At 44.2% G+C, this 12,035-nt stretch overlaps 1 protein-coding gene across 1 annotated transcript in view; it reads right to left on the bottom strand.

Annotated features, from left to right (window-relative positions):
• Positions 1 to 12,035, bottom strand: part of FANCD2 (FA complementation group D2) — a gene marked incomplete at its 3' end in the record, with an annotated part of 45,248 nt that continues 33,213 nt past the window's right edge. Inside the window, exons 33-43 of the mRNA XM_010718360.3 lie at positions 10,795 to 10,908; positions 10,157 to 10,284; positions 8,603 to 8,702; positions 7,220 to 7,342; positions 6,349 to 6,442; positions 5,749 to 5,820; positions 4,632 to 4,670; positions 3,969 to 4,043; positions 2,935 to 3,009; positions 579 to 725; positions 1 to 39 (exon numbers count right to left, since the gene is read on the bottom strand). Coding sequence (XP_010716662.1) covers positions 1 to 39; positions 579 to 725; positions 2,935 to 3,009; positions 3,969 to 4,043; positions 4,632 to 4,670; positions 5,749 to 5,820; positions 6,349 to 6,442; positions 7,220 to 7,342; positions 8,603 to 8,702; positions 10,157 to 10,284; positions 10,795 to 10,908 — 1,006 coding nt within the window. The remainder of the gene's footprint in view (positions 40 to 578; positions 726 to 2,934; positions 3,010 to 3,968; positions 4,044 to 4,631; positions 4,671 to 5,748; positions 5,821 to 6,348; positions 6,443 to 7,219; positions 7,343 to 8,602; positions 8,703 to 10,156; positions 10,285 to 10,794; positions 10,909 to 12,035) is intronic.

Genomic DNA, 12,035 nt, shown 5'->3' with positions numbered 1-12,035 from the left:
CTCCGGAGCTGCGGTAGCCTGGGACAGGATTTCTTCTCCCTGAGCGGAGGGAGGAAGAGCTGCGCTGAGCGAAGCGTTTCGATAGCCTCGAGTGGGCAGGTGGGGGTCCCGCTTCAGCTTCTCCCCTTCCCTCCCAGGTCCTCGGCACCGAGAAAAGGCCCCCCGCCCTTGTCTGCAAACAGCACGAGTCACCCCCTGCGATGGGCCACACCGAGCCAGCACCCTGAGGTGCAGAACCGGCCAACTTCAAGTACTTCCCACTCTGCTACAGCTGTAACAGCCATCTTCACACAGAGGGTGGTGAGGCACTGGAACAGGTTGCCCAAGGAGGCTGTGGATGCCCCATCCCTGCAGGCATTCAAGGCCAGGCTGGACGTGGCTCTGGGCAGCCTGGGCTGCTGGTTGGCGACCTGCACATAGCAGGGGGTTGGAACTGGATGTGCATTGTGGTCCTTTTCGACTCAGGCCATTTTATGACTCATTCTATGATTCATTCTATGATTCACATGGCCTCTTAGCCGCACAAGGTGAGCACCGTCCCCCAGCTCTCAGTGCCCATGCAGCACAGCAGTGCTCACCTGCAGGTCTCGGTTCTTCAGGATGCCCACCCAGAAGGCCTCCTGGCAGTGGTTGAAGGCCAGCATTGCCTTCACACGATATACAAATTGTTCCAGGGACTTCTTCAGCAAAGGCACGTGGTTGGTCAGGCCGAGATCCTGGTGAATCTGAAAATGATACAAAGTGGGTCTGGTTGGCTTTTGCCTAGGCTAAGTGCCCGTAAAATTGAGGCTCTACAGGGCCAGGCTGGATGGAGGATGTCATTGGCAAATTATGTTCTGCTGTAGCAGCTCCAGGGAATAGTGCTAGCCGAAGCCACAGCTACACAGGTGGGATGGAGCAAGCTATTGCTGGTGAAATAGCAGTCATCGCTGCAGGGCAGCAATGAACAGCTGCACAGTCCCAATGCACAGCAAAAAGCAGAGCTGTGGTCATCAGAACACCAAACCACCTAATTAGGAAGGGAGGGACACAGCTACTTGCTGATAACTGCAAGCCCATCACATCAGATTGCCAAGCACAGAGAAGAAATGAGAAAGGTGTAGAATAAACCACTGCAATGGCAATCTTTTTGCTCAGTGCCTGACACAGCTCCTTTACATTAGATGTGTGGGATGCAGTACAAACTCAAAAGCCATCTTGTGCAGAACAAAGAAACACAGGCTTTTGGAGGACTGGAATAGGAGGAAAGAGATGGAATTGCTGTAAGTAAGCACAGAGCAGCTGAGGAAGGGCAGCTATGCCAGGTACTGTGTGTGATTTAGCTCTGGGTGAGCGAGCCTGTCTGAGCAGTCTCTTCCTGCAAGGCTTGGATGTGCAATACAGCACGGAGTCATTGCTGAAACAGAGAAACTGCTGAGAGCCATAAACAACTACTTTGTGCATAAGAATGTTTTTCTTTCATGACGGTACTTTGCAGCCTTCTAGCGTCAGATCCTCTCATTACCTGCAGTCTGAAATCAAATTAACTTCATATCTTGGATGAGTTCAGTACATGAGGGGAGGGAGGCACTGCCTTCCTTCGTCTGCTACCAGCAGGGAAGAAGTAACTGAGTAACAACAGCAATCTGTTCTCTGGTCTGTGTACAGGCAGGAGCTGGCAATCATTGGCACCAACCAGAACCTACCCAGGAGTGACTGCAGTAATGACACTGCCAATATCACTGTTCTCCCTGGGGACTGGAACCTGTCCCACTGCCTGCAGGCATTTTGCAGTCTCAACAAATCACCTTCTCATTTGCCAAAATCTGACCCCAGAAATTCTCCTTCTCTCGTTTTTCCCAAACCATTTGGCACAGAGACCTGATCAGACCACACTGGTGAAACAAAGTATTCACTAACTGTGCTTATAGGCTAAGAAGGACCACAGGAAACAGCACTTGGACATCCTGGCTGAGTGCAAAGGCAAATACAACACTGAAACTGCAATGATGTTATCCTGCTGAGAAGGTGAACCGAGACTTTAAAGTAGGCATGAGGATTTCAGTTTCAAACATGAGAATGGCTGTTTAGCATCTCCAGGATTTGTGCCAGGTTCCAGTTCACCAGCCTGACTGGACAGGTTCTCTGCCATGCTGCAATGGTGTGTTCTGCTTTTCAGCTGAACTTTTCCGCTCCTGATGCCAGCTCTGGACTTAACTGCTAGCAAATCTACCTCGTGGAGCCATGCTTTATGGTTTTCTCCCTTCACCTGCCTTGGAAAAGCTTTCCTCAGAAATGTGTTCTTGGACCTCTGAGAAACGTGGAAGGAACAAAGCAGCACAAGTAAAATTTTTTCTAACAGCATTTTTTCCCCCCGTGATTTTCTCTCTTGGGACAAGCACTGGCTGCCCACACTGCAAGCAGGGTGATAATCCTCCTTCCTTTTTTCCCCTCACTTTACTACACAGAGGCTGGCAGACTGGCTGGGTGCCACAGTCCTTTCCATTTGCCCTCTCCCCTAACATCAACATAACAAACCAAGACGACACCTAGAGGGGATTTTGAGTATGTTTCTCTCCTTGTTCTGGCTCACAAGGCTGGCGATCTTTGCCATGGCTTCTCTCACATATTACCAATCTGGCAATTGTACTTTTTACCAGGTTTCCAGGGTCTTGGCTTGTGCGTTCAGAAATTCTCTTGCAGATGCCAACAACAGAGGATAACTTTCCTTTTGAATAGGGTATGCTAACCTGATCTGACATCCAATTAAGCAACTTCCAAATCAAATACTTCAGCTTTTTGGCCATTGACCACAGCTATTTCATCTCCTCTCAGAGCTTTTGCTCTAACTGACACACTGTAAGGCTGCAATTAGAACCTGGCTGTGCCCTGGAAAAACAGGGAAAAGAATAAAACGTGCTTACAAGAGGTGTTTGTGGAACAATTGGAACTTACCTTGGAATGGCCACACATGTGATGGAGCTGTCTGGTACTCAGCTGCAATGTTTTCAGCAAACTCTGCACATCGTCCTGAAATAAAAACATAGAGCAGTAAATAATTGTCAAAGCATTTTCCCTTAAGGGACAAAAAGAATTAATGTAAGAGTTTTAGTCTAAGTCAACCTTTTAGAGGTACAATTCAGAAATCATCAGGGGAACAGGATGAGCCATAGAAGAACTGCACTGTGCATGTGGCAATTAAAGTAGGACCACACATCATAACCTATCAATGAAAGCAATTAGGGGCAATTAGGATCAAGATAATCTTGTCACATTTTGCCTGAGTACAACCTTCTAAAGTAGGGGAACTGGAAGGAAAATATGTAATACTGTTAGATTGTGGTATTTGAAACAATTCCAGCATGAACTCTGGGCAACAATCCATTTTACTGAGTGAATTATGAGGCGCTTTCTATCGTGCAGCAGGTATCTTTTTTGATAACCTCATTCCCCTAAATATCTGGAGAACAGATCTCAAGTTTGCTATAGAAATGGTCATTTCTTAGTTGGTTGAGATGTGAAGGCTAAGCAAAAAAAACGAGTCTCACTGACAAAGGGGCACTGCCTTGCAACAAAGCAAGGGATCTCAGACTGTTCTTGTCTACCGTGTGGTGCACCTAGGTTGGTCTGCACCCACAGATGTTGAACTACCCAAAGATGCAAGAATTTTTTGCAAAAACACTGTCCCTCCAGACTGCAAATCCTCACCAACCTGACTGTGGAATGTGACCTTCCCACTCTGTCAGGGACACTTCTGCTATCCTCTGCTATCAGCAAAGCCATCCAGCTTTGCCAAAGGCTCTTGGCAAGCTGGAAAATATTGTTTGCGGAGGGAGCACTGGACAGGCTAGTGAAGCAAGGCACAGCACAGCTAGAGACATCAGACACATTGGTCATTAAGTGTCACAAGTGTTATGCCAACGTGTTATAGCAAGCATTAGTCATGCTTCCCAACTGAGTCCAGACAGTTCTCTTTCCAAAGCACTTACCCGATGTTTTTTAAAGCTGTGGTCCAGGAGAGGCATGGCATGCTTCAGAAATGCTTCTACAAAGAGACGGCCATACTACCAAAAATGATATATATTTTAAAAGGCAAGTTTAAATTCCTTTTCAAAGAATCATCAGGAAGTCAAGTAAGATAGCCATACATTCTTTCAGGCTACCCTGAAGACTCCTCTTGCTCAGAAGAATACTATTCTGAAATATACAGGCTCAGTAAGGGGTTCACTTGAATCACTGAAAAGACAGACTAAAAATACATACTCATACACAACCCTGATCTTGCCAGCAACTGGCAATAGAATCTAACTAAACAAAATTACAGAGTTACTATAGAAATCCTAGTCAGAAAAGGGAGAATTGCAGGGAGATGCGTGGTCTTCCCAGGCTCCAAGGGAGACCTGCTTGTTGTGATGTTTACTTTGACTTGAAGTACCATGGGGAAGAGAGAGAGGGGGAAGGGCTTAAGCAAGTAATGGCAATTGCAGATTCTCTGTGGTTGAGCCATGCAAGGACAGTAAGTGGAAGGGTATAAGAATGTAAAGGTATGTGTGCTCCTTCCAGAGAATGCAGTAACTACTCTGCTGCGCTGGGAACAACAATTCAGAAAAGCTGATGCTTCAGCAGCTCTCTTCAATGGAGTTCTTGCTTACCTTCAGGCAGATGCTGAGTACAGGCCTGCTGTCAAACACCTACGTGGACAAGAGTTAAAAAAGAGTCAGATAAGTCTGCAAGTCTGAAGGAAATAATGCAAGCACAGCAAACAATTAAAAGTAGCCCACTGTCGCATGCCATTTGTTGGCATGTGGCACCTATTCTAAGGCAACATCCATTCTCAAGTTTTGACAGGGAGCACCATGCAAGTGCAGGAAATGTAATGGTTGTCAGACAGAAGTGCTTTGCAGGATGGCCACTCTGTCATCTGAAGAGAGCAGGGAGGTAGACCTTTTGCGGATGGCACAAAATCATCCCAGTGATTCTCAAGTTCTTAATAGCCTGGAAACTGAGAGACCCAGCCCAGCTGATAGGCAAGTTGCCATATAACAGACAAAGCAAAACTGAGGTGTGCAAAAGAATGTCTTTCAGAGGAAACAGTGAGGCTGTTACATAATGGTGCCAGCTGGCAGAAGGCACCAGTTATCACTGCACAGGTCACACAGCTGTGTTCTAAGAACAAACAAAGAATCTGAATAGGTAGTCTCAGCTCTGCTGAGGGTTTTCTTCTAGTATGTGTTTGTTTACATATTTTTGCCAGTCACCAATTCTATCATGAATTTGTGAGCATTTGAACTGACAGAGCACACAGGTGTCAGCAAGTGCTGAGATGTTACCACGGTGCTGCTATGGACTGCAGAAAAAGCACCGAGTTAGCTCTATCCTTTCATGCTCTTAGAGGACTGGTGCTGTGAGAGAACATGGAGTGCAAGTAGGGCTTCAGTGAATACTGCTATTCCAGAAGAATCCAGCTCAATTCATGAGAACTCGTAAGCTGTACTTGAAAAAGCTTGCTTCTGCCTTTGTACAGACTTAACATTTCTGTGACAGCTATGTTATTAAGATGTGCAGGCTATAAGAATCAAAGAGTGCTAAATGGAAACCCTTGTACACAGGTTATAATGCCTTTATTCACCACCTCCAGTTTGTTCTGCCAGTACATCATCCTTCACGCTTTTCTCACGTGCTCATAAACCCAGGTTCACTGGGATGTGCTGGGCATCACAAGGCAAAAGCAGAAAAATATCACAGATAGTCATCACCACAGATCCTCACCTTGACCAAGTTAATGAGGATATGGAAATTCCGCACAGCAATGTTCCACTTCAGCAGCTTCTCCAGTTGTACCTGATGGGATGCAAGGGGACAGTAGCCCAAGATGTGCATTTCCCCTCACTTTGCTGAACACTCTCACCGTGTTTGCTGTACTCAAAGTGCAGTTATTTTGAAGACAGAGGGACAAAGCTTTACCACAGGAAGATCTATCACAGCAAAACCACTCAGTGGCAATGCCAGCCTGATCAGGACCCCCACCTCCTATAATGCTAAGAGTTAATACACTTCTTTGTTTCTAGAAACTTTTGGTTGGAAAATAATTTTGTGAAGCCACACAGATGTGCAGACCACCTGCACAGCATCTTAGTTTGTGGATTGCTACCTGTTTTCTCTTTATAGCTTCTGATAGATTTACAAAGCAGGAACAAAAGGATGCTAGTCACATATTAACCTGTGTATCAGTTTGGGCTGATAAATGAACCTCTCTGACTGCATTTCCCAGCACTCAGATTCCTTTACAAGCTGTACATCTTTATTATACTATCCAGTTTAGCTTCAGTCCTTCTCCCCTCTGTGATACCAGTGCATCTGTTTTCCTACCTCACTTGAGTCTGATGGTTTCCCAGCTGGGATGCTTTTCACGGAACTCTCTAGCTGAGCCATCATTACTCTGAAGAAAACTGGGAATGTCTGTCTGTGGAGAAAGAGAGAGCAAAACTGAAAAGCCAACCACAAGCATCTGGATAAACTCAACCCTAAAACAACTTGGAAACTCAGAGTTGCCCGACTGGGCATCCTTCTTAGTAGGAAATCCCAGGAGATTAAGCTTAGGGCTCATAAGCAGGTACAGCCTAAGCAATCAGTGCAGATGGAGAATGCTGGATAGTCACTACCTGTTCTCCAGTATCAATTATACAGACACCTTCTTCCTCTTTGTAGCCCTGGGAGTGCACAAGTTTGCAGTTCACAGCATAAGATAGTTTGTTACCTCAAAAAACACACAAATTTTGTCTATCCCTATGTAAGCAACACTTCTTAATTGCTGTGCTGCAAGAATAACCCAAATCCAAGTACGGAGCTTTTGCAATCTACATACCAATCCAGGATTGCTTACAGCCACCCCAGCTCACCAAAGATGAACCTTTAGCATGCTTTCTATCACTGCAGTAGCATATAAAGGAGTAGCACACATGACAACAGACAACAGCTCATTCTCCATGTGAAATGGCTCGCAAATAAAACCTCAGCATTGTATCAATGCACAAGGATATATCACCTCAACTTAAAGCTAATAATTATTTACTAACCTATTATGGACTGCCAAAAATATTTAGGAATGCCCAGAGTTGCCCGCAGTGGTACTAAGATGAAATTATTACATAACAGACAACAAAATATGAAAATAAACATAATAAAGTAGAAAATGTCATTGTGCACCTTGTGAGGTTCTGATGTCTATTGAGGTAATTACCTGCTCAGTGTGGGATATGTAGAAGAACATCCATCTTTGGCACAGTTGATCAATTCAGGAATACCAACACTGGAGATTTCTTCAATAGCTTTCAAGATGTTATCTGTGTGCTCCAGGTAGACACTGAATCCAAAACCAGCTTAGTTCATTAGTAAATATTACACAGAATAACACAGCAAGCTCTTGAACTTTGCACTGCCTGTAGCATGTAGCCTAAAATTGCCTGGTTCATTCTTATGCTGAGTACCTTCAGGCTCCCTTGGGTTCCTGTCCAGCCCCACAGATCTGTGTGTGTTCAAGCAATGCAATAGGTGGCTAACTATTTCCCTTTGGATACATAAGGGTTCATTCTGCTCCATGTCTCTGTCTTCTAGCTCATGGGATGGCTATTTTGAGAACTATTACCTACTAATAAAGAATGAGGCCAAAGGCAGCATTGAGCACGTCAGCAATCTCCTCATCTCTCATAATCGTGCTTCCCTGCACATTCAATAAAGGATGGAGACTCTCCTTATCTTCCTTTTGTTGTTTACGTACTTACAAAACCATTTTTTATTGTCTACCACTTTAGAGGCCAAGTTAAGCTCTAGCTTGGCTTTGGCCCTTCTAATTTCCTCCCAGCATAAATGCACATTTGTAGTCTTTGTGACCTGCCTGCCCCTTCTTCCAAAAGTCATAAACTCTTTCGGTCCAGGGCAGCCTGCTCAAGGAGAGGTCCTGATGAAGAAGGGCAACTGAAACAAGGTGACTTCCAGAGATCCCTTCCAGTTTTCACCATCCCATGATTATATCTCACCTAAGACTCAGCCCTGTTCTCCTTGGCTTTAGTGAGAGTGGATTTGTGCTCTGTTTTATGGAAACAAAACCAGAAACTTGGATCCAGACACAATTCACACATGCCTTCAACACATCTGTGGATGTGTTGATGTACACTGACAAGCTACAGCGCAGCAATCACAAGGTCCAAGCATGCTTTCTTTACTATGAGAGTGGTGAGGTGCTGGAACAGCTGCCCAGAGAGGCTGTAGATGCCCCATCCCTGAAGGTGTTCAAGGCCAGATTGATGGGATCCTGGGCAACCTGGTCTAGCATTAAACTGGGAGGTTGGTGGCCCTGCATGTGGCAGGGGGGTTTTGGAGATTCGTGATCCTTGAGGTTCCTTCCAACCCAGGCCATTCTGTGATTCTGTGTTTCTATGGCCAGTGACTAGCAGAATTCTTCCCATCACTCACTGTCTTCCAATGATATAGAAACAGTATGTTAGGCCAAACTGCCTAAGTATGAGGATTATGACCAAGAGGAGTTGTTCCTCTGCAACTCCAGTAACTAAGAGAAAAAGTTCTACAGTGTCTTAATGTGCTCTTACAAAGGCTTAAGTCTTACCAGAGCAAAGTATGCAGTGCACTGTTGAAGTGGCTGCCCTTCTCGCGGTCCCCACCAGGCTTCATCCATGACTGGCAGAGGAACTGCTTTGCTAGTGAAGCTGGAAAAGGTAAGGAATAACTTACAGAAGGAATTGGATGTGTTTTGTTTCCCAAGAATCTAAAAGAATTTCCTTCTTCCATAAAAAGGCCATGTGTCCAAATGGCTTGCCAAAAGATCACAGCATCATTACCCTTCAGTATGCCTGAACTTTGAGAAGATGGAATGCATTTTCCCTAGAAAGCAGTAAGGTCACAAGCTGAAAGGCTTAGACTAGATCTAAGGAGGAAATTATCCATTGTGAGGCAGGTTCATAGGTTGCCCAGAGAAACTGTGGATGCTCCATCCCTGGAAGCATTCCAGGTTTTGAGCAGCCCGGTCTGATGTGAGCTGCCCCTGCCCGTGGCAGAACTATGGTCCCTTCCAACCCAAACTGTTCTATGACCTATCACAACAATATATGCACATCCAGTATGCTCCTGGTTTGGAATACCCACTTTCATCAGAAGCCATCCACCTCCAACTTAGGTCAAGCATAAGGTCTTTGGTAGCTCCTACAAGCCAAATATTTAAATAAGGCAACATGCAACCCTTAGGGCATACATTTCTAAAAACCGTATTCCAATAACAAGTGACTTTTTGCTTTGGCCACAGCTCTGTAACTGTGAGTGTTAACTGGCAAGTTTACAGATTACTCAAAACTTCTAACAAATCTGTTTCTCTTTTGCAGAAATGCTTAAAAACAGAACATTAACAGGAAAACAGGTTATTCCCTGACAGTCTGTGGGTAGCTCTTCCAACATGGGACAGTTTAAAACAGTAAAAATCCCATCAAAGTAGGGAATTTATCACTGAGTGACCATGGGTATCTGAGAAAGACAGATTCTAGAGACGTTGCAATATGACAAGGTACAGCTGAGAGGGGTGACCGTCTGTCACTGAAATAAAGAATTAAAAGTGGAGACAAACTACTTTTCTCATATATTCCTTGCAAGGATGCCTATGCCTTACCTTCTTGAAGGCCATTCTTCTTACGGTCCTGGTCCTAATCCCTAAGAAGGCCAGTTCTCTTGACTGAGATGCACAGAGTTAGCTGTTGCTAATTTTTTCTCCCTCCAGTCCAAAGTAACAGCTCTACCTGGACAGTTTATTTCCACAATTCTTGGAAATGAACTGACACAACAAACTGAGCTACATGTACTTACTAGGAAGTTACATCCAATTACATCTGTGATCAGCTCCATAATTAGCAGTTAAACTGAACAGCAAACTTATTCACAAAACTCATAAAAGCTGTGAGGCTCCATTTTTAAAAAACACTAACCAAAAGAGCTGGAGTTTGCCTTTCTGCATAGGACTGAGGCACAGCAAAACAAGTGCCAAAGAGCTCCCAATAGATTTACTGCAGTTCCTTTTACTAACTGCTACAATTGATCATTTGGAGACGTAACAAGATAGACAAAAAAAAGGACAGCACAAAAACTAATCCAGGAGAAAAGGCTCTTCACACATTACCCATTTTCTCCCTCTTCCAGCCAGTCACTGGTTTTTCAGAGATGGCCATCAGGAGCTGAGTGAGGATGAAGGCACACTGGAAGCTGGGAATGCTCTGCTGGAAATTCAGTAGGTATTGGAAACTCTCACTGCAGAATGACAGGAAAGCAAAAAGGTGAAGACAGCATAGATAGGGTAATCTCCAGCAACAGACTGGCTCAAGATCCAAGGTCTCCCTAGCCTAGCACTTGTCTCTAGCAGTACTATTCTGAAGAAAGGGTAGCAACCTCTAGTAAACAGAAAGTCAGTGGCTGAGAAACCTCGTCAGCCCTAGCTGCTCTAAGTTTAGCAACATCTTTATACACTGCTTTTGCCTTGTGTCCCTGTAGACATTTTAACTACTCAGAACCCATTCGTTCCTTCTGTGAATCCTACTGACCTGCTAGTTTCACATAGCATGCCTACACAGGACCCCACAGACTAATGCTTATCTTATAATCCCAGTAGTTCCATTTTATCAGCTTTGATGGCATTGCCATTCAAATTAAATGCAAACCTTTCTGTTTAGAGGTGTCATCCTTAAGAGAGCTCCCAAACACACACTGATACATAATGTTTGAAATCTATCACTTTCAGAGCTTGGGAAACATTGACAATACCTTATCAGCTCTTCAAGAGGAAGAAACTCCGTCTCTCCTGGCTTCAGCCTGTCTGCAAGTACCTGGAGAGCTGACCTCAGCAAGTTGGAATTCTCATGCTGAGAAAAACCATTCCTGAGGGTAGAAAAAGTCCAGCTCAGCACCAGAGTAGGAAGAGAGATACTGCATAGAAAAGCATATCTGGGCAGATGTTTGCAACAAGGATGTTTGATGCAAAGAAGCCAATACACCAGAAGAGTCCAGCAACATGGAAGCTATAGGAGGCACAAAAACTGAAGGCTGATTTTAACTGCAAGCTTTGTCCATTATGGTTTATCTTTTCCAGGGAATGTAAAACCTTGTGTACACAGGTTATCCACTTTACAGTTGGATTTCAGATCCAGGTTGGAAGGGACAAATCTTTCCACATAAGCAGAAGTCCATATGTACTAAAACAATATTATGCAGACCTGAAAAATAGAGGATGCCTATTGACAGTTGCTGTGCAAATGCAATGAGAGTGGCCAGTCACCTCACAAACAGCAAGCAGAAGCCTAACAGGAAGGAAAATCATCAAGACCTTCATTAACTCTTTGAACTACCACTGTCTGTAAAATTATCTGCTCTGACTATGAATTCTGGAAGTGCTCGGATGGCTCCGTGCTCTGGATCTTTACACTGAACACAAGGGCTTGATAACAGTAAAGATCAAGTGCACCTTTAACACAGAAGATAATTTATGATTGCCAACAAATGAGAGATTCATGAAACATTAATATAAGCCATAATTTGGTTGCTGGACATCTAGTCCCAATATATGTCTGCTTGTTTTATATCAAGATAGAACTATATTACTGTTCACATTGAATGGAGGGTAAACTCATCTTGAGCTGCCAGTGTGACAAAGAGCGTTGAGTTCTTTGGTTTACAAGATGGGTAGATTAAAGAACAACAAATTCATAATTCCTAATGAGAAAATGATCAGTTTGGAAACAGCCAGAAGTGCCATCAGGGTCTCTGTGCTTTAGCAGCAGCTAACAGGAGAGGCACACCTCAGTAAGAAGTAGCATCCTCAGTTGTTTACCTTCGCACATGACATAAAGAACTGTTCAGTTTGATTAAAAAAACAAGAAAACCTAGAAAATTCTGCTAAATTCTAAAGAAAATTTAACATTTACTAAGCATGCAAAGTTCAGGGAGTGCCAAAGGCATTTGATTTGCATTCTGCTGCTTCCTTCTCTTGGTCTTTTTACACTTGCTAC

Source organism: Meleagris gallopavo, chromosome 14 (assembly GCF_000146605.3).
Source record: "Meleagris gallopavo isolate NT-WF06-2002-E0010 breed Aviagen turkey brand Nicholas breeding stock chromosome 14, Turkey_5.1, whole genome shotgun sequence".
Taxonomy (NCBI): domain Eukaryota; kingdom Metazoa; phylum Chordata; class Aves; order Galliformes; family Phasianidae; genus Meleagris; species Meleagris gallopavo.
Note: the sequence above shows the minus strand (reverse complement) of the source record. Positions and strands in the feature narration are given on the sequence as shown.